At 42.9% G+C, this 26956-nt stretch overlaps 2 protein-coding genes and 1 long non-coding RNA gene across 5 annotated transcripts in view; 2 read left to right on the top strand and 1 right to left on the bottom strand.

Moving 5' to 3' along the window:
- Positions 1-11107, bottom strand: part of PCMT1 (protein-L-isoaspartate (D-aspartate) O-methyltransferase) — a 33107-nt gene extending 22000 nt beyond the window's left edge. The window contains exon 1 of one of the 3 annotated variants that reach the window (XM_064447025.1): positions 10825-11107. In XM_064447025.1, the coding sequence (XP_064303095.1) occupies positions 10825-11080 (256 nt within the window). In that variant the 5' untranslated portion in view covers positions 11081-11107. Of the gene's footprint in view, positions 1-2579; positions 2695-10824 lie in introns of those variants that run through there. The other 2 variants (XM_064447024.1, XM_064447026.1) reach the window with 2 other exon arrangements.
- Positions 11040-16559, top strand: LOC135312567 (uncharacterized). Its single transcript, XR_010372174.1, has 3 exons — positions 11040-11310; positions 12154-12281; positions 12462-16559. It is a non-coding gene; the product is annotated as an uncharacterized LOC135312567 (long non-coding RNA).
- Positions 16560-17013: 454 nt separating this feature from the next.
- NUP43 (nucleoporin 43) lies at positions 17014-26594 on the top strand. Its single transcript, XM_064447023.1, has 8 exons — positions 17014-17145; positions 17339-17461; positions 17743-17820; positions 18740-18917; positions 21906-22041; positions 22970-23121; positions 24060-24182; positions 25511-26594. Exons 1-8 carry the CDS (start codon positions 17026-17028, stop codon positions 25723-25725), a joined length of 1125 nt encoding a protein of 374 aa, XP_064303093.1. The 5' UTR covers positions 17014-17025; the 3' UTR covers positions 25726-26594.
- Positions 26595-26956: the final 362 nt, after the last annotated feature.

The following is a 26956-nucleotide window of genomic DNA, read 5'->3' as shown; positions in this document are numbered from 1 at the left end:
TCTAAGAAGCTATATAAGTAATTACAGAAAAATACACAAAAGGAGGTTAGAAATGTGAAGCTGCTGAATCCTCGCTCAGTATTTTATTTTCAAGATGTTTCTCTTTTGTGTTGGCAAAAGAAAAATATCATTTTATAAAGAAACTCCTACAGAATCAGAATTCTTATGCTGGGGCACACTGGGGCCAGAGAGTTATTATATCAAAACACTTCAAATCTTTGTTCACTGTTCAAAATAAAATGTAAATGTACATGCATGTAAAACATCAGAAGCATTGTGCAGTACAGCCATTTTTCCTTGCAATTTTATAAAAGTTTTTAAATTTTTTTATATTTTTTTAAAGTTCTGAAGAGACACTTATCAGTAACAGAAAACTTTAGAAAGCAAATCAAAGAAATTAATCACTTGCGTTAAAAGGCAGTATAAGCAACAAATTGAAGTTTCAACAATGGATTCTTCATTGAACTACTTTAAACAAGGAAGATTTTTTTGGAAAATTATACTTAAAAGGAAAAAATAGACAGAATCATAGGATCATAAAGGTTGGAAAAGACCTCTAGGATCATCAAGTCCAGCTATCAAACCAACACCCCCATGCCTCCTAAACCATGTCCCGAAGTGCCACATCTACATGTTTTTTTAACACCCCCAGGGATGGTGACTCCACCACCTCTCTGGGCAGCCTGTTCCAGTGCCTGACCACTCTTTCAGTAACGACATTCTTCCCAATATCCAATCTAAAACTCCCCTGACGCACCTTGAGGCCGTTTCCTCTTGTCCTATCGCTTGTTACTAGGGAGAACAGACCGACCCCCGCCTCGCTGCAACCTCTTTCAGGTAGTTGTAGAGAGCCATAAGGTCTCCCCTCAGCCTCCTCTTCTCCAGACTAAACAACCCCAGCTCCCTCAGCTGCTCCTCGTAAGACCTGCTCTCCAGACCCTTCACTGGACACACTCCAGTAACTAAGTGTCCTTCTTGTACTGAGGGGCCCAAAACTGAACATGGTATTTGAGGTGTGGCCTCACCAGTGCTGAGTTCAGGGGCACCATCACTTCCCTACTCCGGCTGGCCACACTATTCCTGACACAAGCCAGGATGTTGTGGGCCTTCTTGGCCACCCGGGCACACTGCTGGCTCATGTTCTGCCGGCTGTCAACCAGCACCCCCAGGTCCTTCTCTGTCAGGCAGCTTTCCAGCCACTCTTCCCCAAGCCTGTAACATCGTAGTAGTAGTAGTAGTAGTAGTAATAATAATATTATTATTACTATTATTTTTTTGAGTGCCTTTAAAATCTAACCCAAAATGCAGTAGCATAAAAATCAGATTAAGGAGCTTTTATAAGATTGCCCTACCTGAAGTCACATCAGTTGTGGGGTTTTTTGTTTTGGTTTGGGTTTTATTGTTTTGGTTTTTTTTTTTAATACTACCAACCCTAACACACCTGTACCCAGGCCTGGGCTAACTCCCGCAGAGGCTTCCCTGACTGTTTACAGTGTGTTCCCTACTACCATTATCAACATGGGATTTGCTTTTGGTTTTTGTTATCTACTACCTGCGTCCAGGATTTAGTTATCCAATAACCCCCCAAAACATTTTGCTTTTTGGTCTGAAGACAATGTATTATTAGAACTGCAATAGGAACATACTACCAAATTATTCATGAAAACAACTCTTAAAAAATATTCTCTTTTAGAATCATTTCTATAGCTGATAAATTCCAGAAAAAGCATCTACTCCCCTCACAGACCACACACATTACACATATCCTGTGCTTTGACCTCATTTAGAACTGTATACTGCAGTTCCAGTTAGAGGAAACTCCTCGTTTCAATGCAAGTTTTTTAATCTGAGACAGCATGCATTTGCAGCGGATCATAAGTTACTTACTGAGCAAAACTGTACCCCAAAAGACAACAAACAAATCAATCTGTTAACATATTGGCACTGACAATGTAAGATAGAAACCAAACAAAAAAATAATCTTCCCCTGACCACTTGAACCTAGTTGTATGTCAGTTCTGTGAACAAAGCATAGAAACAAACAAACAAAAACCCTGTAAGACTCTCATTAGGTATCACCAAGAAATTAATATCTCTAAAATAAACAGACTTTAAAAAAGGAGGCAGGAGAATAAGCAAAGCTGATTATAATAGGTGTGAAGAGATAAAGGGTTCTGGGGGGCAGAAGGGAGGTCAAAAAGCAGCAGCTGAGAAGCACTCAGAAAAGATCTAAAATAGCAATTTATTCCTTGTGACTGTGTACTGTGCAGACAGATGCACACATTCTAGAAGCTATAGGTAGCCATCTGCTCTTTCCTTTTGTGCCTTGGGGAAAAAAAACGTGCAGAGAATAGATCAAGCTTCCAGCTTCGAAGAGCAACTGCACGGCCCTACAGTAAGGCTGAAAACCTCTAGTTTTCAGGGAACCACCCCTGTACTGCTGTGACTGCGGGCTTCTTCCAACCTCTTCTTTCACACTACCCATAATCTGTTTCCCCGTTTTACAAAACTCCATGTCTGCCACCTCTCTCATCTACCCCTGACATCCTTTTACTTAGAGTATCAGTAAGTAAACTCACCTCTCAGCATTTACAAGTTTTATTCTGCCTCCATTCTATTACTTCTATATTTTATCCATTCTTCCCCGAATTTGTTTAATCAGAGTATAAGAGCTCTATGGCAGAGATTGTCTGTGGACGTCTGTGCAAAACAAAGCACAAAACTTTGTTTCAGCCAAAGTATGTATAACTTGATAAAGTGTGATGTTTACACCAACAGGCAAATGACCAAAAAAAGTTGGAAACAGCATGCTCTCATTTGCTAACTGTTGGACTGTTGTTGATTAGTGTAATCTTCTTCATCAGTAAATAAGAATCACAGTTAAGCAAGTTACCCATACTCAAAGAGTCCCCAGCAGAACCAGGGGGAGAAGCTGGATCTTGTGTCTCAGCCACATACTTCAGTTACTGAATAATGCTCCCTCTTAATAAAAAAATACACCTCTCAGCTATGAATGTGGAATTACAGGGCATCACATTATCTCCCCACATATTAAGTCTGCTGTTCAAATTTGCTTATTATACAATGGAGACAACAACCAATTTTAGGTGGGAATCAAGAAAAGCATTCAAGTCCTCAATAGTAAAGTCAATATTGACCTTGTAGGTTTTTTCCTGTGTTGATAACAAAAAGAATTTTTCTTAGTCTCATGGTTGAATATAGAGAAACACGGCAACCGCAAGGTACTGAACTCCAATGCAAGTCCTTTCCTTACTGCAGCAGTCAGTCCCAAGATGGCCAACTGCCAGGATCTTAATTCTGTCTGGAACAAATATCTATTAAATTCTGAATGAAGTACAGAAAAGGAGTCTATCCCCTAAAAAAGCCAATAACAGAAGTTTATATTGCAAAATAGACAATTTAATTCCACATCCATCTCTACGTGACAAAGAAACAAGACAATCAACAGTAAGTTATTTATTAATAAAGCACCAATGCAAAACATTTTCTAAATCTTAAAAGGAAGCTATATGTTGCAGGAAAATATTTCACAATTTATATATAGGCTGATTTTCCTTTCCAATGATAACATGCACAGAAGACTCTCCTTGAGGAGGCTGCTGGGTTTCAAGACTGATAAACAGTACTGTACCAAATCAGATATTGGATTATGAAGTGTTTACAAGCATAGGCTAATACACAAACACACTAACTTATAGCTTAAAAACAAAAGTAAACTCTGTTTATTAGAGCTATATCAGCACAACTTCTAAGCTTCAAAGTAACCTCTTAGGAGTGGAACACAGCCTGCAGAGTTCAAGAGTTACTCTGTGCAGAAGCTGCGGCAATAACAACTTGACATAATTGGAGCATGTTTTGAAAACTCACTCTGGTCTGCTTCTTTTCCACAAATAATACCATGAAAACAGAAAAAAAGCCCACACAGCAGTCCTTGAATTTGAAGGTGGAAATATACCACTGTTGAATGTAACCTGGGCAACTGGGCAGTCGGCTGTCAGAGTGCAAGGGAAAAAAGAGCTAAAGGCTGAAAAGACACCATGGACCTGCAACAAGGAAACAACCTATCTTTTTATTAGCAGCAACTGCATTACTGAAGGGCTTATCTTTCAAAGAACTCCGTACATCACTGATGGTATCCTGACTGTTGATCAAACAAGTTTCCAACCAAACCATGAAATACCAGCAGTCCACATTTACACCAACACTAGCTTCTGCATCAGAAAAAGGATGTCTCATTGCCACATGATAAAATCCAGCACACAGACTTACTACACAAACTATAAACAGTTACTCAAACACCTCCTGCTGCTGGCTTTACATAAACGAAAATGCTCATGCAGATCCCAAAACCATTTACTGTGGGACTATTTCAGCATCCACGTCACATCATAGAATGTCCTGAGCTGGAAAGGACCCACACGGATTGAGTCCAACTCCAGTTGTTATTAGGATTCCTTTTTGATCAATAATCTAACCTGAAAAGCACTAATTGCTTAAAAAAAATATTGTTCTAGTATTTTAAATCAGATGCAAGAACATCAGACATCAAAGCACTATTCAAAGCATTATTTCAAACAACGTGCCTTACATTTCTTGCACCTCACTTTTGGGTTACAAAGGTATTAATCACAGAGAGTCCCAACCCTAACTTCACTGAAACCAACAGGCAGAACCATTTAAAACTCCATAAAAAGTTCCTCTGATACTTCAGTAATAAATCTAGGATACTGGGTATATGAGAGACAAGATTTAACTACTTGAGAAAAATCATTGCTTCGTTCCCAATCTTAAGCCATTTTTCTCTCACACATCTGAAATCCCCTGTGAAGTTTCTCCCCAGATTACCTCCTCCATAACCACTGCAGAGTACTTCACTTATGAAGATGACTTTCCAGCAAAACAGTGATATTTTTAAATCATACAGAGGTCTTAAAGCATGATGCAAAGCACATACAGCTCTGTATTACAAAAGATGAAATCAAGTAGATTAAAACTACTGTAGTGACAAATAACGGTTTCCAGATGTCTGCCTCTGACCCATGCAAACCAGCTAGCAACTTTGAATAGGAAAGTGGGCTGGAACAGACCCACATCTTGATTTTCAAGCAATGTGAATTTAGTTGGTTTTAAGCAGCTGATCAACTGATGTTTTTAAGGTCAGGGTCTTTTTACATCGGGAGAGGAAGAAAAAAAAAAGATAGGAAAGAAAGCAATTCAGTTAATATAACTTTATTTCAATAACAAGCATAGGAAGATTTCACTGTAAACCATGAACACAAAGAAAGCACTTTGAATAAGAAATGATGGATCAGCATCCCAAGATCCAGTAAAGGACACTGACCCCAAAACGTACAAAGCTCTTTGTGTTAAAGAAACTGAAAGTAGGTGTTTGCAAGCCAGTGTCATACGTACAAGCCTCTTGTGCTTTGCTGATAATTTAAGAGTATCTGCCCCAAACATACCAGAGTCCCTCTTTTTTAAAATGCCTACAAGTAAGGGACAGTTTGCAAAATTACTTCCATTTTACTATGGATTCTTAGGCAGCTTCAGACTACCAGAAAAGATAGGATTATGCCATTAAACCTAACCAGAGGGAAAAAAAAAGTGATGAATGTTTTAAAAGCTATCTTTCCTTTCTGTTAACATTTCTTATTTTCTGGGATGTTAAGTTGTCTTGATTTACATAAAGGCCCCCCTCTTAGAAGGTCAAGGGTGTAGAAATTCCTTCAAAATATTTCACTGACACGGTCAAATCACTAACAAATACTTATATCACTAATAAAAAAAAGTCTCATTGCAACTCTTTCAGGCAATTACTCAAATTACATAACAAAAACCCTCAATGCTCCAAAAAATTAGCACCACAGATTTCAACTCTATGCCACCTGAGACTAAGTTTAAGAAATTTTAGATATTCCTCAACTAACGTATCAGTGGATGTGTTAATTTTTAATTTAAAAAAAGTTCAGTTTTCAACTGTTTCACTATCCAGCCATAAGTTATAATGCTTAGGCACTCAAGCCTCAATGAAACATAGATGTTGAAGGGAAGTATGTTCACTGAATGCACACAACAGGCAGCATAACTGCATAACTGCTTGTACAGTACTAAATTTGTGTTAAGTGATTTTTATTGGTGTAATTTTCTATTGCTATTTCCCTTCTTCATGTTCATCCAAGTTAACATTACTCTTCCTTGAACAAAAATAGCCAGATGTAGAAGAGATTTGGATAAACCAAGGAAAATGACACAGCAGGGGAAATGAAAAAAAAAACAACACCCCCAAAAAAACCAAAAACCCCAAATGAAACCTCCGAAACAATGTTTAGTCCTTGCTGAACCTAACTTAGACTTAGCAATGCCATACTCAATGCCTTCACATTCATGGCAGTTCCCAGATATTTGTCCTCAGCAATCAGAAGCCTGCAACAAAGGTGCAGATTCATTGTAGACAAGCCTTCACTATGAGGAAACCTGCAGAGATGTCATTTTTAATTATTTAACTTCTAAATAATAAAATGCTCAGAGAAATATCTTTAGCATGTCTAAGAACAAAATCCACAAAGCCTGACAATATGTGAATATATACTGATTCAAAACTTCATTCGTACTGAAAAATTAGGAATCTGGTCTCAAAGGAGGTACAAAATTTTATGGAATTCATGGTATCTCATAAGTTACAGTTGCTAATTTGTGTGATACAAGTTTATTAGATGAGGAAGAGAAAGAATGTAGCAGGAAACAAGCCCACAGATGGTTAACAACATTATGAAGCATTTTAGCCCCATTCAAGTTACTTCACCTTCACTTTCACCTGGAAATGTGGATTCAAAAGCATGTATATTTGGTTATTTGGCACAACATGACCAGAGAAACAAGCAAAGACAGACTGTCACGTGGCAGCATACCATATTGATCAGAGGAGGGGGGAGGGTGATAAACTTAATTAACTTTCATGGACTGTGAACTGGACAGGGACCAATTTTTCAGTTCTGTAGGTGGGTAAGAAAAGCTGGTTTCTAAGATGTCGGCATGTGAAGTAACAGGACTTGGCAAGAGCCCAAGTATGAAAGACAAAGGGAGATCAAAATGACCCGATAGAGAGACAAGAGAACACTGGATAACTGAAGATAAAGATAAGGGGGCAATAAAAGAGATACAAATTTAGAATCCAAATATTTTCAACCAAGCAAGATAACAGTAAGTCAGCAATTACCCAGTCTTTTCCTGCTTTCTCAGGATCCCTATACAGTCGAGTTATAACAAAAAGAAACTCCAGTCAGTTATGTGTTTAAATACAGTCAATTATTTCTATGTTTAGCACGATTTCTAACCCTAGAGTAACCTGCATTTAGATACTTTCCTAGGCGTGTCATCTGCTAAAAGATCTTCATTTAAATATTTTTAGGGGGAAGTTTGCTCAAGTTTGAAGGCACGTGTTCAACTATTTTCCATTAGGAAGACGTGAAGATTGAAATAATTGCTCTGTAAAGGTGAAAAATATTTTTAATAGCTCTAATGCTGGAAGAATCAAACATCCAGAGAAAAAAGTATTTTTAAAAATGAGAAGTAGTTTCGAGAATCACTGGAAAACAGCAGCTGAACACCTTGTGGAAACTGCACGTTCAAGGCCAGCATTTTTGTTGTGAAGAAAAGAGTGCATTTCAAGCAAGTTTATTTTATGTATGTCATAAATTGCACATCTACGATGCCTCAAATCAGCAGTCCAAGAATACGCTTACAATGCAACAAGCAGCTAAAAATCAAAACAACAAACAAGAAGTCACACATTCTTCAGTGACTCGTCTATACATATTCACTAAAAAATAAGCAGAGGTCCAGGGCCCTCTTCATTAGTTTGTCCCTTTTAAGACATGAGAGTGAAGGTAGGACTTGTAAAGAATACTTGCCTAAATCTGCATGCAGATACACAAAAGCACTTATCCCTGTTCTAACACTGTGATCATTACCTTCATGGAAAAGTTAATTCTATAGCTAACGCAACAGTGAAACGAGCAATCAGCATATGTTAATATAGTTTCATGAAATTAGAGCACTTTATTGCCACAAAATAGAAGTGTTAGTAACTGTCAATAACAACTTATAATGAAGAATACTCTTTAAAGGAAAAAAAGAGTACGTAGCCTACAGGAGTTTTCCACTGATGTTTTTATTTGGAAGCAAAACTAACTTACAAGGCTCCCATTCTCCCCAGCCCACTTATACCCATAACAAAGTTCACTGCTCCTCTAACCACAATAGTACAGCAGCTTACAGACACTGGGGAGTTTAAACCTCAACGTTCTGCAAGGGGAGTAATGAGAAACTGACCCGCTCTTACAACACAGCCTCCCTCACGAGCAGTTCTACAAGTGCAGTGAAGAGAAGACTTGTGGTGTGAGGGCAGAAGTAAGAACCTCTCAACCAGGCTCTGCTGCAGAAGAAAACATACTGTGTCACTACAACCTGCATTATTTCCTTTAAGTTATGTAAATTGCACACAAGATAAACACCCAGACAACATGAAACTAACCTCATCTGCCTTGCATTCTTACTTCTAGCATAAAAATCCTAGAAATGCTACGCTGCTTAGCTGTTTTTAGAGGCGAAAAGTTAAATACATTGATCTACTACTCAAAAGGAATTCTCTAGGACATTTTAGTCTTTCTGTAACCAATTACTTAAGTTAGTTAAAAACACATCTGAGAAGATTGATATATCATACAAAACAGTACTTTCTTCTAAACTTGTTCCCAACTTTAGCAACAAGGTATCATCTTACCTGGAAAGCTCTTATTTAAAAGTTACGGTCTTAACCCTGCAACTGCTCCACACCGATAAAGCCCTATGCCATCACTGGAGTCCCACTGAGGTCAACACCGCAATCTTGCTGCAAGATCAAAAGCCTCTGTGCCTCCACAACATTTTATTTCCAATCCACTATTTAACACCTCTCAAAACATTCTGGTATATATATGCAAAACTGGGGGTGGGGGGGTGGGGGGGTGGGGAATTACAGACTGTAATTTTTCAGGTAATTACCATCACTATGTATTTTGAGATTACAGTATTAAACACTTCGGGTTTACTTTCCTCTCCCTATACTACTATTGTCATGTGCTAACTATAACAGTTTTTAACTTTTTCATTATTATTATTATTTGCAAAGCCCTAACCAGTTTCCATGTGTTAAAAAAACACCGTCATTGTTTTCTTCGACAAAGAAATCAATTTTGCCTTCAGATTCTCAGAGCCATAGACAAATCTGGCAATAATAACTTTTTAGATATATTTTGGAGCTTGACATTAATTTTTACATCAGAAAGTTCTCCCCCGCTGTATAAGGGAAGAGAATTTCTCTAAAACAGTATTTCTAGCCCTTACAGTTGCAAAACAAAATGCACTGCAGCTCTCTAGTTATGAGAAAAGTTATTATCTATTTGTTAAACAGGCAGTTTTTACAGCGAAACTGAGAGTCACTTCATCATATATTGCTTTACTAGATGGAAGAGCTCTCAGAAGAGTGGCAAGAGAAAATACTGGAAAAGACCAGAGGATCAGAGGATCTAACATAAGTGGAAGAGAGAAAACAACGATGATTCTCCAAAATAACAAGGAGGCCAAACAGGTGAAGTCGTCTGTAGTCTTACAGCATCGCTAAAAGAGGAGACAACTGCCATAATATAGGCTCCCAATTTACATCCTTTTATGTCAAGTACCACGGACTTGAGGAGAGGATGGGAAAGACCACGAGTAAAGAAAAGTGACACTGCAGGTGTACCTGGATACAGGTTAAGCCGAGGCTAATATATAAAAGGGAAGCTCTGAATAGGGAAGGCGTGATCCCCCTGTCCTCCCAGCCCGGGTGACAGGTAGGTGGCCCCGCCGGCTTGTACGGAGGCACATCAGCGGAGGGCACCTGCCCAACGCCTCCCGCGCGCAGCACGGGGACGGCACAGACCCTCGGTACCGACAGGGAACGCCAAGACCCGGGCCGTCACCGCAAAGCTCGGCGATGACAGCTCCTCTCCTCTCCCCGCCCAGCGGTCCCAGCCCGCCTCTTCGAAAGGAGCGACTCGGGACCGGGGCCAAGCGCCGGCCGACCGGGCCCCGCGGGCGGGCTGCGCCACAAGCCCCTCTCACCAACACGAGCCACCCCGGTCCCTTCGGCGCGTTTCCCGCCGCCCCCACACCGCGCTTCGCCGGGGCCTGAGGGACGGACGCCACTGGTCCCCCCTGCGAGGGGCTTCAGGGCGCCGCTGCCCGCCGCCCACCGCCAGCAGCGGCGGACGGGGCCGAGGCGGCGGGGCGGCGAGCCCGGTGCGTGCGGAGGATCACGGGCCCTCGGGAGCCGCCGCCGCTGCCCCGCCTCGGCTCGCACAGGAGCGTTACGGGCGGGCGACGACGGGGAACCGGCGGGGGGCGGGGGGGGGAAGAGGCGCGGGCTGACAACAGGCACAGCCGCCGCCCGGCGCTCCCCCTCCGGGCCCGCCGCCGGCGCCGCCCCTCCCTCCGCATCCCCTCCCGCAACGGCCGCCCGGGCCCGCCCTGCGCCAGCGGCCGCCGCCCGGCTGCGGGACAACGGCGGCGAGGCTCGCCGCGCCCGGCCGGGAGAGACCCGGACGGACACCCGGACTCCCCAATACACACACAGGCACCCGCCGGCCGGGTGCCGCCTTCGCCTCCTCCCCCCGGCCGGCGCCGTTCCCTGACAGCTGGCGGGCGGCGGGAGCGCGGAGTGCGGGGCGGGCGCGGTGTCCCGGCGGCGGAGGCGAGCGGGGCCGGGCCCCGCCCCGGACTCACTGCGGAGGTTGTGGATGAGCTCGGAGTGGCTGGCGCCTCCCGACTTCCAGGCCATGGCCAGGCACGCTCTGCGGAGCAGGTACAGAGCCGCCTTCAGCGCCGCGACTGCGCACAGCAGCTTCCCCAGGAAGGACACAACCTCCAGCGCCGACACAGGCGCCGCCTCCTCGCCTCCTCCTCCCCCCCCCGCCGCTGCTGCCGCCGCGCGCCCGCCGGGGGGAGGGGCCACGCGCCCACCGCCCCGCGCGCCCGACATTCTCCGGCCGCCGCCGCCGCCCCGCGCCGGCCCCCGCTCCGGCCCCCGCGCATGCGCGCCCCCGGGGGCCCGCGCACGGGTGGAAGGGGGTGGGGTCGCTCTGCAGCCGCCCCTCGCGGGGCCGGGCCCCTCCCGCCCCACCGATGGCGGCGGGCGGGGACGGGTCTGCGGGCGCGGGTTTGCGACCTCAGGAGCTCCGTTAATGAATGAGCTAGAGAAACGGCACATCGGTACTCCCCCCTCCCCCACCCCGGTTTGGGCCCCTGTGGTGAAATGAGTCGGCACGCGCCGCGTACCGAAGAGGGGAGCGGTAGGGGCGGGGTCCCCCGCCCGGTCCCGGCCTAACAGTCGCGGCGGTGGCGGCGCCGCCGCCGAACCTCCCCTCCCCGCGCGGCCCGTAGCGCGCCCCCCTGCCCTTGCGACGGAGCCAATTATCGCCATCCGGCGGCGCGGCGTTTTGCATGGGGCGCGCCTATTGGTCACGGCCAGCCCGCGCGGGCCAGGCCTACGTGTTCGAGGCTGCCATTGGTCATGGGGCTCGGGGGGCGCGGGCGGCACGGGAGCTGAGCGCGAGGCGGCGGTGGGCCGCGGGGGAAGGGAGGGGTGGGCGAACGCCTGGAAAGCAACCCAAAAAAATGGGATGGGATGGAGGGTTATGGGAGTTGGCATCTACGTGCGTGCCTAAACGCTGCCGGAGTGGCAACGCTCAGTAGCCAGTGCGGTGCTGTTGTAGGACAAAGGCACAAAATTCACTTTGAAAGGCGTCCAGAGCATAAAATCCAGGATTTAGAATTTAATGAACGCCAAGCTGATAACTGCCGATGTGGCCTGTGCCCTCTCCGGGCGCAGGCTCACGCTGAAGTAGTAATCTTAAGGGAAAAGCAGCACCTCCGGTTCCTCCCACAGCTTGTAGCGTAATGCAGAAACCCACAGAATTAATTCCCTACAGTCGTGGTGTTCCTGGGCACTCCTAAACCCATCAGTGATTGATTTTGCCGCCAATGTTCACTTGCCACTTATTATTTATATGCGTTTCTATTGTTTTTAAGGGAAAGCAAATTTCTTTATCGCAGACAATTTCGGGAAACCTACAGTCGGTGCTGTGACTGTTGCATTTCTGCCCCCTTCTGGTCCCTGTGAACGAGCATCCAGGACTGCAATTTTACAGCGCTTCCTCTCTTAAGCAGGCACAGCAGTGCAGGTGTGTCATCTGCTTGGTACTAGACAGCACGGGTTTCAATTCTTTCCTTTTGAAACATGAGGATAGTGATACGTAAGTATGAATACATAGGCCCTATCAATAGTACATTGTATAAACATTAGAGAAAACGAGGTATCATCCAGCAGATAAAAATTAAAATATTATGTTGTTTCCTAAAAGCATTCCTGATACAAGGAAGCACACAGCCTGACATACCACCATGGGAGGAGACACAGATAACATCATCTTCTGCATGAGGACCCATCCTGGGAGGAATGAGCCTCTTCCCGTTCCACACAACATAGGGACTCCATCCCATCATTGCTGGTTCAGGCGAAGAAATGAGGTGAAGATGGGAATCAGCTTTTCTGGCTAGCAGTCAATCCAGGGCACATCTGGCAGTTGCCCAGTGCATAAAGCAGGTCCCATCCATAGACTTCCCAGAGCTTTACCATCTGGTTCTTTTAATTCTGTATTCTCCATCTAACTTCTCCTAAGCATGTTCTGGCAACCGCTCTACAGTCCATGAGAGACTCCCGGCCTGCCCCAGAATATAAAAGGTCTCCCTGTTATATCCAGTGGGCTGGGAGAGAAGGAAAGAAGCCATGGTGTTAAAGGAATTCCCAAAGGGCACCAAATACAGAGAACAGACAGACATTGTAAAAACACACACATAAAAATACTTCATTGTTTTAAACCGAAAGACATTTTCTGTTGTCAGATGCAAGCAAACTGCATTGCTTTCACATGGAGAGGTTGTTGGCAAGAAACTAACTGGCCTGTGTTTAAAAGCATTCCAGGGATACTTATGCCCTTGGGAGACCAGAAACACAAAGAGAAACCACCTACATACAACCTGACACCACTTACCAGGACCAGCTGGATTTAGGGTTAAGCTTGTCACAGAGCACAGAGAAAGAGCCCACCTTTATCTCCTAAGAACTTGCAGACTTGCCCAAGAACTTTCAGACTGAACGTACCTACTATCCATCCCTTGGCTACGTTCTTGGAATGACTATTCAGAGAATGGCAATAACATAAGTGTGAGCCTTCCTAAGCAGTATCTGGGGTGTCTTGGATGGATACCAGGCATGCGTGAAGGAAACAGCATTTCACTCTGCAGTTTTCCAGGAGCTTTAAGACAAGCCAAATTGCCTCAAAGGGCCCTGAGTAACTTAACATGCACCAACAGCGGCAGAATGCACCCGTTTGTGCAGTAAAAAGAACATGAGGGTCCCTAGCTCTTTCTGCTCTATAATGCCAGGCCATGAGTCCATTTTTTAAAACATATTAAGAGCATATCCATTAAAATAAAACTAAAGGGAACATAGACATTCTACACTACAGTAAAAGAAAAGCTAAAAAAAAAGTTTTCTGTCCATCAGCATTCATGTGGAACCTCTCCATCTGCTCTGACACCCAGCATTCCTGTATCTACTTACCCCTTGGTTGTCCAAACCAGTGTGAGCACCTTGGTCCCTGGATGCCCACGGCCAGTTGCAAGCACCTCCATCTTCCACAGGTACAGCCATCTCCCTAGACTCTCCGGTGAGCTGGTGCATGGACAGAGGCATGGGAACGCCAGCAGCCAGTGGGCCATCACTTGATTGTTCTGACATGGAGATCCCACTAATTTTAAGCACATGTCGCATCTCTCTCCTTTTCCACACTTTCACCCATATCTCAATCCTCTAATGGTACTTACATGCATTTATATATAAACCCTTCCATGCTATTATTTCTGTTTCATCCCTTCCCTCCCACCTCATGAACCCATTAGATTTTTAAAATTCTTTGAATTTAAAAAGCATATGAAAAGTTGATCATCACTGTCTGATACCATCTGCTTCTGCATATACATACCACAAGCAGAAATTGCCTTGTGAAATGTTCCTGCTGAACATTTCCGTCGTTATGTCCCAAACCCCTCACTAATTGGCTTCTACACCTACAGTCACTCCTCTCCCTGCCTCAATTCTGTTTTTAACTTAATCACTCTCCTTCATGCAATTTCTTTTTCTGTCATCTCAAGCCAGTTTGGTGTGTACCTTCGTTTCATACTTCCTTTTAAGAAATTCATATTATTTTGATCTCGACCCCTCTTTTCCCAGCCCTGCACTCAAAGAGGAGGTGAGAAGGACCCAGGCACATCAGTGACTCTCTCTGTTGGGGGGCAGAGCAGGACCGGGATCCCCCTGTAACAGAAGGTGAGCCTGGAGCCAGGGATGACAATGCCACTCAGCAGGACACCATCCCACGGTGTGAGCAAGGCAAGGCAGAGCAGGGCTGGGGATGGCAAAGGTTTCACCATCAAGCAAAAACAAAGTGAGGCCCCAGGTCAAGCCAGTCACCAAGTCAGGGACGTGGCTGGGCTCAGGCCCTCCTACAGCACAGCTCTGGCCAGGAGCGGGTGCCCCAGCGCGGGTGGGAGCCCCAGGTGAGGGCAGGTAAGGCTTATGAACTCACCTAGGGCCCTGATGCTCTGGTCTTAAATCTGCTCTGCAGTGCCCTGCGTAGTGACTGTGCTGGTTCAAGAGATGGAACCAGGCACAACCCCAGGAGTTATGACCAGCAGTAAATATGGTGTCTCCAAATAACTTTCTTAAAATATCGTTGAATGATAATTGGAGGAAAACAGGTTATAAGCAAATAGGGTTCAGAATTAGCTTTATCCTGCCCTGGTACACCCTCTGATCTAGTAAGTGCCTTCATTCCCAGGCCCCCTGACCTCTGGCAGAAAGAGGCATGCTTTCAGTTTTCTTCCCTTTTACTCACACTCCTGGCTTTAGCCACATTTAGGGATAATCCATAGACACTCCTTGTTGTCTCATCTAATATGTTTGGATCCAACACCCAGAGTCTGCTTCGTGCAGACTTAACATCTTTTTTGACAACCTCAGAAATATTTGATGAGGCCTATTTTTCCCCATGTTTGTTTCCTCCTTTTATTTGTTGATTTAAATCTGCTATTATACTGAAACAACATACTAATACAGTACACATCTTTCACAGTGATCAAACACAGAGAATGTATTTAAAGGTTTACAGACCAGTCTAAATCCATCACCGCTCTTACCTCCATCACATAACATGCTGCCCACATTGTCTTAAAAAAAAGTGTAAGACAGGGAAGAAAAATTGTGATTGTCCTTTCCCTCTTAATGAAAATAAGCCTCTATGTCCAACCTAGTCCCTTTAATACTTCCCAAATGCTTCTGAACAAGCAATCCCAAGCAAAGAAAGAAACCATCCAAGAGCACAGGAGAAAAAAATACACACAGAAACAACAAAGTAACCAACAAAAATATTTGCATAATAAAACATTTCAATAATCCCAGAGTGTTATCTCTTACACTTTTAGCTCTCTGGCCTGCAGTTGTATTCTGAGGCTGCCCACTGACCTTTCTCACAAGTGTTATGAGAATTAGCTGAAAATACCCTTGGGGTTGACAGTGACTTGCAGGATTGCTGTTAGCAGCTTAATACAGGGCACCAGAGGTATTGGCTACTGTACAATAATGCTACTGCGGCATGCAACAAAGCTGTTTTAAGGCTTGCGGCACGGCAGACTACAACAGCTTCCAGCTTTTTGAAGAAGTTCAGTATTGGACTCTGCTGTAATTAATCATTAAAAGAAAATGTTCCTCACAATTGAAGTTCAAATGATGCATAAAGCATATAAATATCACTGATTTGGTATCACATCTGAAGGATTACAGAACAGCACAGCAGACTTGATGAGGAACTCAAGAACACTGTATAGTGAAAATCTGACAGATGGCTTTGGCAGGCAAACTACAATAACACAGGTGAAAGTTTGACCAAGCCACTGCTGCTAATGCTGGTTAAGTCTTCCTGACACAACCTCAGAGGGCTGGCAGTGGCAGCTTTGAAATAAATGCAGCAGGAAATCAGGTTGAAAAAGTAGGAAGGTGCTTGTGAGAAAGACCCTTCCAGCACTGTGGCGACGGGACATAGTCCCATCCTCTGAAATGACAACGTAGCCATGTCAGCCTTTAGCCCATTTTACAACTAACCTCTAAACTTCTTATTGCACGGTTGTTTAGGTCTCAAGTGAAATGTGATAAAGGAAGTACATGTATGCTTTTGTGGATTTAATGTGCTATTTGGGACAAAAAAAAAAAAAATTGTTGTACTTCTGTTCAGGTAGGAATCTGACAAAGGGAGGAGAGAATCGCTTGCAAGTCTAGACCAGAAACAATTAGTTGCTGTAAAAGTCATGGGTTTTGAGAAAATAGAAGTTGGCAACCTTGCAAAGATGATACAAACGCATAACGTTCGGGGAAGCGGGGCTGGGGGGGGAGGAAGACAGCCTAGCTGTGCAGAGGGGTACGACGTGCACGGGGAAATTCAGTTCTTTTAGTTCGTCTTCTCCCGGACTCGATTTTGCAAATATCGCCCGGGCGGCAGCGCCGGCTTAGTGCCTCGTGTCAGCCTTGGCGAGGCCCGAACTTGCAGCGGCAGCACCGGACCGGGCACACCCCCTGCGGCTGCTACATACGTTGGGTTCGTGGGGGCCGCCGCCCCGCTCCCCGCCACAGCCATGCTTGGCCTTGGCCTTGGCCCCGGCCCCGGCCCCGGCCCGAGCCCGCCCGGGCTCACTCGCGTTCGTCGCCGCACACCAATCCTGTCCCTCCGCGCTCGCCGTCGCGCCGCAGCCAATGAGCGGTGGCGGCGCGGGGCGGGCGGGAGCGGCGGGAGCCGGCGCGCGGCGGGGGCGGCCATGGAGGAGGTGTTCGCCAAGTTCGTGTCGCAGAAGATCAGCAAGACGCGCTGGCGGCCCCTGCCCGCCGCCGCGCTACGGCACCCCGACGTCTTCGCCACCGGCTCCTGGGACAACGAGGTAGTGAGCCCGGAGCCGCCGCGCCTCCTGCCCGGCGGGGCGTGGGACCGGCGGCTTCCCCCGGCGCGGGGGCGGCCCACGGCCCGCTCCCTTCCCCGGCTGCAGCGGGAGGGCCGCGGTGTCGGGGCCGGCCTCTTGTTACGTGCTCTCGAGCGCGTGTTCGAGTAAAACTGGTGGTATCGTTTCCGTACAGGATAACAAGGTCTCCGTTTGGTCCGTCGGAGATACCGGCAATGCGGGCCTCAGCGGTGAATACCAAGGAGAGCCTCAGCTGCTGTGTGACATCAAGCACAACGGTGACGTTATGGACATGCAGGTAAAACAGCTGTGCTGAGCAGATCCGTATTTTTTAAAGGCTTGTCACTGAGGTGGTTGTCAGTTAAGTGATAGCTGTTAAAATGCTGAGACTGACAAAGTTCTTATGAAGAAGGGCAAAACAAACTAGTATCAGTTTGTGGGTTTGGACTGTGGTGGGTTTTTTTTTGTTGTTGCTGTTGTTTTTTTGCTATACCTACCAATAATTTAGGTTACTCTAAAATGAAAATTATCATCTTGGTACTGATATCCACTAACTGCATGCTTATTATCTCTCTTTAGTTTTTGGATCAAGAGAGAATTGTGGTTGCTTCATCAACAGGAACTGTAACTGTATTCCGTCATCATCAAAATAACCAGGTAAGTAGCTTGCACTGGCTGTAAGCTGCTGTTCTGTGTAACACTGGTCACTTTGGTCTTAGCATAGGATTTCTCAAAACTACTAGAGCAAGAAGCATCTGCATACCAAAATCAATCTTTTGAAGTCTGCTAGAAAAAAGCTTTGGCTTTATACATACAAGGAAAGAAAAAAGTGTTTTGCACACATGAAACATAAATTAGATTCCAGAGCCAGATAGGCTGGGGTATCCATTAATATGTATCTGTAACCAAATAGTCCATTCACTGAAAACATACCTCAAGGGTTTAGATTGTTTCAGGGGAGTGGGTATTAATTGATTTGTACCTGCCTTTTGTGAGTTATTGCGTTCTTGAACTAAACTACTTATGTTGAATTTCTTCTCTCAAGTGTCTTAGGAGGGAAGATATGTAAACTCTCTAGTCTTTTGATTTGATTATAAATCGCCAAAAATAAATGTGCAATGACTTTTTTTATATATTCACAATGACACAGTAAAGACTAATATTTGTTAGTAGTTTGGTGTGGTACCCAAAATAAACTAAATTCCTTGCAATCAAAATCTAAATCTGACCTTATATTTTGTAAAGGCCTCAGCTCTTTTCCCTTGGCCTGGGGAAAGATTGAAGGGATAAGCCTAGTGAAAGGCATTTCACAGTTCATAAATAGATTGTGCTTTTTCTGATTTCTAGCTCATGTGAAAAGGACGGTTCAGAGAAATAATGTTTCATTGAAGGGTTGTGTGCTCAAGACTTGAGGAAAATTTAGATCTCTTGATTCTTACTTGTATAGGAGATTCTCATTCCCGTGAGGTAGCATGGCTTTCTTGGAGCTTGTTTCTGGTTATGTGAGTATTCTGGAAGCTTTGGTCTATCAGGATGATTACTTACCAGCAGAATTTCATGTCTGGTTACTACTTAGACTTTATCTGCCAGCCAGCGGTGGGAGAAAGCCCATTATCACGTGGATCAAGACACAGCTTGTGGTGGAGCAGCATGTACCGGAGTCATCTGCAACAACCCAGAAATTGTCACTGTTGGAGAAGATGGTAGAATAAATCTCTTCAGAGCTGACCAAAAGGATGCAGTAAGGACTATAGGTATGTCAAATAACTGTTCAAATTAGTTTAGTTTGGAGTGGTTTGTTTGGTTTTTAGCTTCTCAAATGAAAACAAAAAAAAAAAAGGGAAGTTGGTTGAGAATTGAAATAAAAATGTGTTTGCTCCAGATTCTTCCCATATTCCTCCAGACTTCAGATACCCGAAATGTACTTCAGATGTATTTCTACGTTCAGATATTTGCAAGTTAATGTTTTAACTGATGGAGAAGTTTCAAGCCTAACATTCTCTGTAGGCTTCTGTTTTATATAGAATTGTTAAATGCTGTGACAGCATACATGAAATATGGTTAGATTTCAAGAACTATTGTGTTTCAAGTTCTTCGTAATTGGAGGTCTGTGAAATGGTCGTTTCAATTCACTATTTGAACTAAGATTAACCCTCGTAGTGTCCATATTCAAAACCGTGTATTCCTCTGTGTCTAAAGGAACACCAAGAACCAGAAACTGCTGTTTTTATCTGGCTCTTCTGCCAGATATCGTGGCTTACAGTGATCATTTCTCCCTTAGTGAAAAAGCTCCATATTTCCTAGAGCAGTAGATCATGTGATAGAGTAAGATGTTTGTGAAAGGTATCAAAACTTGGTTTTTCTCAACTCTTCTATCATGCTAGCCTCATGGAAATAGAATACAAGTTTGTAGCATCTGTTGGAAGTAAAACTTAAAAGCAGAAATTATTTGAAGGACACTAACACCATGTTTGATAGTGGCATTATTAAACCAGGACTTTCTCCCTGGAACTTCAGTTTGACACAGCACCTGTGTGTTTCTACTCAAGCAAAATCTTGCCTCTAATGGATGAAGGAATTTACACAGTGATAAGCCAATTAAGGAAGGAAGTGCTCTGGGATTTCTAGAGGGGGCACTTATGTGTGCAGGGCTGTATACACACACACAAGGTAAATCCTATTAATTGCATACAGCCTTTTAGTGAAGCTCCTTGAGAATTCCTGTAGGAAACGTTTCTATGCTTTAAAAAAAAAAGTAGCAGGGCATGAGGCAGATTTTTATTAGCACGTGCCCCCAAAACACAATAACTTCCCCTTTGAGGGGCCAGAACATTAACTAGTTTAAAAGGATTATTTTATTTTTAAAATTTTACTTTTATAAAGATACTAACACAGAGTGTTCTGGTACAAGTTTAATATGAGTACAATGTTTTCCTGACTCACAGGAAGGAGATGTCCACAATGTGCTCAGATGCTTACATACAGATTTAATAACGTGCAAAATGCAAGTTGTTAGTTTTCTTAGTGCTTACTTGATAGTACTATGTAAAAATGTTTGCTTTGTAGTGGTAGCATCAGTCAGTGTTATGCTGCAGTAAGACTTTGCATTGAGGTTTGCTGGCACATAAACATTTAAGAAACCACACATGAATTAACTGAGGAATGTCCTTTTGGAAACGGGAAGGGAAATGTTAAAATAGGAATGGTCCATAAAGAAGTGAATCACACGTATGACCTGGTAATTGAAGCTTACCTGGAATTATGTGGAAGGGACTAGCACGAACTCATTGACACAGTAAAAGCTGGAGAGGGGGAGAGAATATCTTGGAAGATGCTTTCAAGTTGTTCAGGATGGAGTTCTATGGTGCAAGCAACCCTTTGTATGGGTTCCCAATTCAATGGCATCTCGACGTTTCCCAGGCACTGAGCTGAACCCTCAACATGTTTTAACGTGAAGACAGAACCCTTGTACCTCATGAAATATTTGTAAAGGAGTGCCTTGCTATTTTTGTTATTGTTTAATGGATTTAACAGTATAATACAAAGTTGATGTGTTTATAGTCAATCGTCGTAGGAAAAAAAATCTCCAAAGGTAAGAGATGATGTGAGAAGCCTTTTGGAGTTGAAGATGTATCATTGATAAATCACTTACTGTTTTTCTGTCACAAAACTTTAAATAACTTAGAACTTTGGTGTTCAGTAATCTAACGTTTCTTTTTAAAGGTGTTTTGGTGTTTGTGTTTTTTTTCCTTCCCCTAGGCTTTATTTAAATAGTAAGCAGAAAAGAAACTCATTCAAATATCTGTAACCATGCATCAATGTAGCGTGTTTGTCTCAAAATCAGAAAAGGTTTGCATCTTAGGCAGCAAAAAATTCATCTATAGTTTCAGTGTGTACTTACAGAAATAATTTTAGAACACTTGAGGTGAAAGCAGACTTAACAATGTTATCCCATCATAATAGAGATGAAAAGTTTTATACATAATAACAATCAAAATTTAAGAATATGGAGTCTATGTTATTCTCTCCTAAAGCCTCAAAAGTTTCACCTCAATGTGAAGTGTTTGACATTGTAAATTATTCTGACCAAAAGAAGCACTGGAGAAAAGGACCTGAAAAAAGAGCTTTGCCATTTAGTTATTAAGATGAACAAGCAAAGTATAATTCTGGCTTGGCTTTAGGGACAGGGATGGATACCCCGTTGACAGTTCTTGGGAAAGGTCTAAAGAAAGCTTGATTAATTAAGTGCTTCCGTATACAACTGCTTAATGTTCTCAGCCAGAGTTACTGTTTCTTGTGTTCTAAAGAACAACTGTGTTGTGAAAGGCTCTGTAGCTCACCTTGTGTCAGGAGATGCAGAGCATATAAAGAAAACTCTTATGAAAACCCTTATGAAAACCATGGAGCTGGCTAAATCGATTTCTCTTCTTAGGAACTATAGAAACAAATCTTACGGATAAACAAGTAGTTCTGTAAACACCGGAGCTAATTAAATACAGCTTCTTACAGATTTGTCTCAGTAGTGTTTGATATAGGAGGCAAGGGCTCCTTTTTCACAGGGTACCCTTGCAACACTTAACATTTCACATGACACTGGTCTGTCTCTGCCCCTGAAAATGCAGAGAAGTTGTAACCATGTTTAAGCAGCTGTGTTCTGTTTTCTAAAAAGAGTTATTTTGTTGTAATTAAATAGAGACTAGCATTCTGTAGGTTTACCTGAATGCTTTCGTCATCTCTTGCAGACAATGCAGACAGCAGTACGCTCCATGCAGTGACTTTCCTTCGCACAGTTGAGATCTTGACAGTAAATTCAATTGGACAGTTAAAACTATGGGACTTCCGACAGCAACGAAATGAGCCGTCTCAAATATTGTCTTTGTAAGACCTTCCTTTTTTTACATATTTACTGAGAAGCACGTGCTACTTTTTAAATCAGATCTACATCTTTCCTGATATCTTCTTGGCAATGGGATGATAAATGATAGATTTTCTTTTTTTTTTTGTAGAAGGTTTTTAACTTCTTTGGTATTTGAATAATCAAAAGCAGACTCTGCTTAATGGCTGAATTACTGTTGTGGCTGAGCATTGTATTGAGGTGGTCTGTTAACTCTTGAAGGGCAACTGCACCTGTACACTTGCTCTTTTTTAAGAAGAAAAATAGAAAATCAAACCAACCCTCAACCCAAAACTCTTTCTCTTTCCCTAATTAAATATATTTTACATCTGTGTTTCTCTACAGGCCTAATATAGAGCTTCTAGCGTTTGAAATGCATTTGAATTATAATTTTGTGCCTTATACGGGATTGTGAGAAAACCAACTGAGATAGCTTCAAATCCCGTTGTTGTCTGTAGAATGATTTCCGTTGCTGTTAATAGGCTGTGGTTGAGGTACCTGATTTTCTTAGTGCTCAGTCTCCCTCTGTAACTTTTAGTGTATGTTGAAACTGTAATTATAATATGAATTTCAGAGTAGCCTTCTTATTATTGTAGGTATGCTTAGAGTATTTGTATGCAAGACTCGCTCACTCCTGTAAAGCTGTCAGATACCGTGTAGATGCTGTATACCAGAGGGCGCAGAACCTGATGCTTATCCAGTTGTAGCTTCACGTTGTTGCCATACCTCTGATTTCCAGTAGGTGTCACGCGGCTTCAGCCCGTAGTGACCAGATGCTGCAGGAACTAAAGCTGCAGTCGATACTGTTACCGTGTCCATCAACACTCCAGGGATTAAGAAGGAGGAAGTAGAAGTTGAATAAAGAATTAATCTTTTGTTTGGTTGTGGGTTTTTTTTCCTTCTCCTTCGCAGGACAGGTGACAGAGTTCCACTGCACTGCGTGGACAGGCATCCCAATCAGCAGCATATTGTGGCCACAGGAGGCCAGGATGGGATGCTGAGTATATGGGACATCAGGCAGGGTACTATGCCAGTGTCCCTGCTCAATGCTCATGAAGCAGAAAGTAAGTATCTGAAATTTGGGGGGGGGGGGGAAAGAAGGTGGCATTTTAGAAAAGTTTCTAATTTCTGTAGAAAAAAAAATTAGGTGTTGCAGCTACAATAGAAAACAATCACATAGTTGCTACTTAATGTGTTTTCAACCAGTTGGCTTCAGTTTTTCTTCTCTGTATATGAGACTTCTTATCTGAAAGCCAACTGTAAACTAAAACTAGAATTTGTAAGCAGTTCTTTAATGCGTCATTAGATGCATTTAATCAGAATGGCTGTGTTTCTGGAAGGGTAGGTATATTAATAGTCATAGAAATTGATGCTGTGGTATGCAGGTATAGTAAAGCAAGAATGGAGTTACTAATGAACTTGAAAACATGAGGAAGGAGGTAAAACTGAAGATAGTAGAGATCCACTGGGTGCCTCCACAATGCTGAAACAACTTGCTTTCCAGGTAGCTTTATATGAACAAGACAGCAATTCATTTTGTACTGAAAATTTGACTTGATGACACAATTATATTTAAGGAGTAAAAAATATTTCTGGAGATGCGAAGTTTTACTGACTTAAGTATCTTTTCCACAGTTGCAGACACAAAATAATAATGTGTGTGCTGGGAAGGAATGCATGCTGTGTGCAGATTTAAACTTAATAGTAGGGAAGATGGCATGAGAAAGTATTCAAAATGCCTGAATTCAGATAAGATTTTAACCTTTAACAATTTGCACAGTACGGAAAATGCAACAAAATAGTGTGCCTCATATATTTTTTTTTTTTCTTCCCCTTTTCCAGGGGAGGGAAAACTACAGTCAATAACTAAGCGTGGGGTTTTGGTGGGGGCCTGGGTTCTCATAAGTGCACGTCCATACCATACTAGCCAAAGCACACTGAGCAAAGTACTTGATACTTGTTCTGAAGTGGTTTTGTTTTGGGTTTGGTTTCATATTTCCAGTGTGGGAAGTTCACTTCCATCCATCCAACCCCGATCACTTATTTACATGTTCTGAAGATGGATCTCTTTGGCACTGGGATACTTCCACAGAAGTATCTGAAAAACCATCTTTTCTTCATCAAGGTAAGGATGTTTGAAGTCAGTCAGCACTGAATTTGTCAGTTGGCAACATAATTAAAGTCAATGTTCTCACACGACCCAATTAATAACACAATCCTAATATAGAAAATGACAAGCTGGTTTCCTTTCTTAGATAGAAAGCCCTGATAGGCACTTATACTACTACTTATAAGGCTACTTGTAAGGCTGTGAGTGTTTTGTGGTCTGTTTTTTCTGAGGTTGTTTGGGTTTTGTTTTGTTTTGTTTTTTAATCCTGGTGTACTCTGTCCCATGTGTGAAGAAGCATATCTAGTATTTCAAAGATAGGTAGCGTTCACTTAAAAATCGTCTGTATATAGAAAAGACATGAAGGCAGCTTAAATGACACATCACTATCTGAGTTTCTGAGGGAGATATACAAAATGTTATAATACCAAAATAATTGCTACATAATAGGATAGTGGAATTACAAATTTACTGTTCAAGGTCATAACTGGAACTTTCAATGAATGAAACTGGATCCCTTTGTATGGTGGCAGGATTTAAATTAAAAATACTGACTTAATATAAACATTTTTCACGTTCTGGTCACAGCAGCTGCTTAATTGCTTGCCACTTCAGTGTGTGAACAGTGGGGAAGCTTTTAGATGTCCTGTGCTGCCTTGGCCTCGAAGTTGCCTTTCAAAGCTCAATTCCATGTAGGGAAGCAATAGGATAACCTGCAGGTTGCACTCTGCATGTTTTCAGGTATATTAAATATAAACCCTTTAGCACCACTTCAGCTACTTGTTAATTTTATGCTGAATGATAGTTCTCAAACTGTGAGACTTCAGTTTGAATGTAAAATGTCATGTGGAAAAAATTCAAACTCAGATCCAGGTATATCCTTTGATGTAGACTAAGCAGGGAGAAGGGACAGTAGGGAATAACTGTTACTAAAGCAAAGCTGATGCCCCAAATATGGCAAGACACTGTATAAACTGACTTTTATTCTTAGATCTGTCCTTGCTTTAGTCTCTGGCTGGAAAAACTTGTAGATATTTACCACTGTTCAGCGAGATGAGTTCTTTGCTGTACTGACCTATCTGTCTTAACTGAAGACAGAGCTGGTAGCAGGTTTCTGTAATCATTTCAAGTACTTGATTTTTTTTTCCCCCCTAAGCTATTTTTTCCTTTGTTTACCAAAAAAGATGACAACATGTTAACTAATCTGAAAACTTAATGTAACTTAAATGTGAAATGATATTCCCATTATGTCTGTCCCATACCTACTATGTTTCTCCAAGTTCTGAGAATATATAAATTAAATTGAAACTTGTTTCCCTCTCTTCCCTCTTTCCTTCTTCTTTCAGGAGGAAGAAGTACTACCTATTTTTCCCACAATACCATTAACCAGTCTGTAGTAAGTGCCTGGCTAAGCAACGATCCTACCAAAGACCGCATGGAAATCACCAACTTAATTCCAAATCAGACTTTGTCTGTGAATAGTTTAGATATTTTAGGACCATGCCTAGTATATGGTACTGACGCAGAGGCTATTTACGTGAACAGACAACTTTTTGCATGAAACAACTCCAGCATCCCCAAACTGAAGTACTGATCACCCTGAACTACTGGGAAGTGCCACGTTCATTCTTAATGATGCTCATTAGTCTGTTATCAGCATGTGGGGCAGAAGCCTACAGCTTGGTCCTGGTACTGCAGAAGAAATGTAAGGTACCTCAGATTCTGACAGCTGTCACTTGTTATTGATGCTCCAGGATGGGTAAGTGAGCAAGCTTACATATCAGTTTGCTCCCATTTCTTCACCAATGCCTGTTTGGTTTTGGTAGGCAGGAATGTAGTCATTAGAACAAGATACTACTGTAAAATTATGTCCATAATACACACATGTGTACCCTGCGCCCCCCCCAGTAAAAATATTTTTCAAGTATTAATTCTAAGGCCAGACTATGGGGTTCTTGGAAATTCTTTTTATGTCACCTGAGCGAGATTTTTTTTTTTTAATCTGACTTTTTTTATATATTAAGGGGACATAGCTTTTTATGTTAGTTCTTGAAAATTGGAAGGGGAAAACTGTTAAAGCTGTGAAGTGTGAAAGGTTCTATAAGAATCTTAGCATTTTAATAACTATTTTGGATTATTTACAGCTTCATCGTGGACGCTGCATGTTACAACTTGATCTTGATAATGCGCCGGTAACTCTCTCAACCTGTGAGGTTGAAGTGTTTTTTATAGTTGATGTGATAACGGACAGATGTGTTGGCTGTGTTTTCAAGTGCGAGAATAAGACTTTCTAAACCGGAGACGGTCTTTATCACAATTAAAATTTCATATCTGGTCTGTCATAATCTTTGAAAAGTTTTATGGTTAGTGTTGTACCTACCTTTTGTTGCAGAGGACCCTTTCTCTTTTTAATAAAAAGCTTTGCACAAGGATATTGGTCTGACTTACTAATTAGCTGGAATAGATATAGTCATTTGCAGGACGGTAAATCACCACAAGTTACTTGGACCGATCCTGGGGACTCAGTCTGAAGGAGGGCAGGGAAATCTCAGGATTTGGGCAGCAGCAGATTAAGCTGTAAGGCTTTAAATGGCATTTTCCATCAAAACGCCTTTGAAGCATGCTTCCACCTCGGCGAAGAAGCCTTCTTGATGCCTTGTGATACGAGCAGCTTACCTGACCTGCGTTTCTTGCGTGCCTGGCCGGAGGAGCTGGCTGGTGCGCCGGGGACAGGGCTGTGCCCTCCTCAGGAGGAGCGTATGGAGGTGCCAAGGGGCTCCTTAGAGCGCCTG

This window comes from Phalacrocorax carbo, chromosome 3, assembly GCF_963921805.1.
Source record: "Phalacrocorax carbo chromosome 3, bPhaCar2.1, whole genome shotgun sequence".
Lineage (NCBI taxonomy): Eukaryota > Metazoa > Chordata > Aves > Suliformes > Phalacrocoracidae > Phalacrocorax > Phalacrocorax carbo.
The sequence above is the reverse complement of the archived record's forward strand: the minus strand, read 5'-3'. Positions and strand labels throughout refer to the sequence as shown.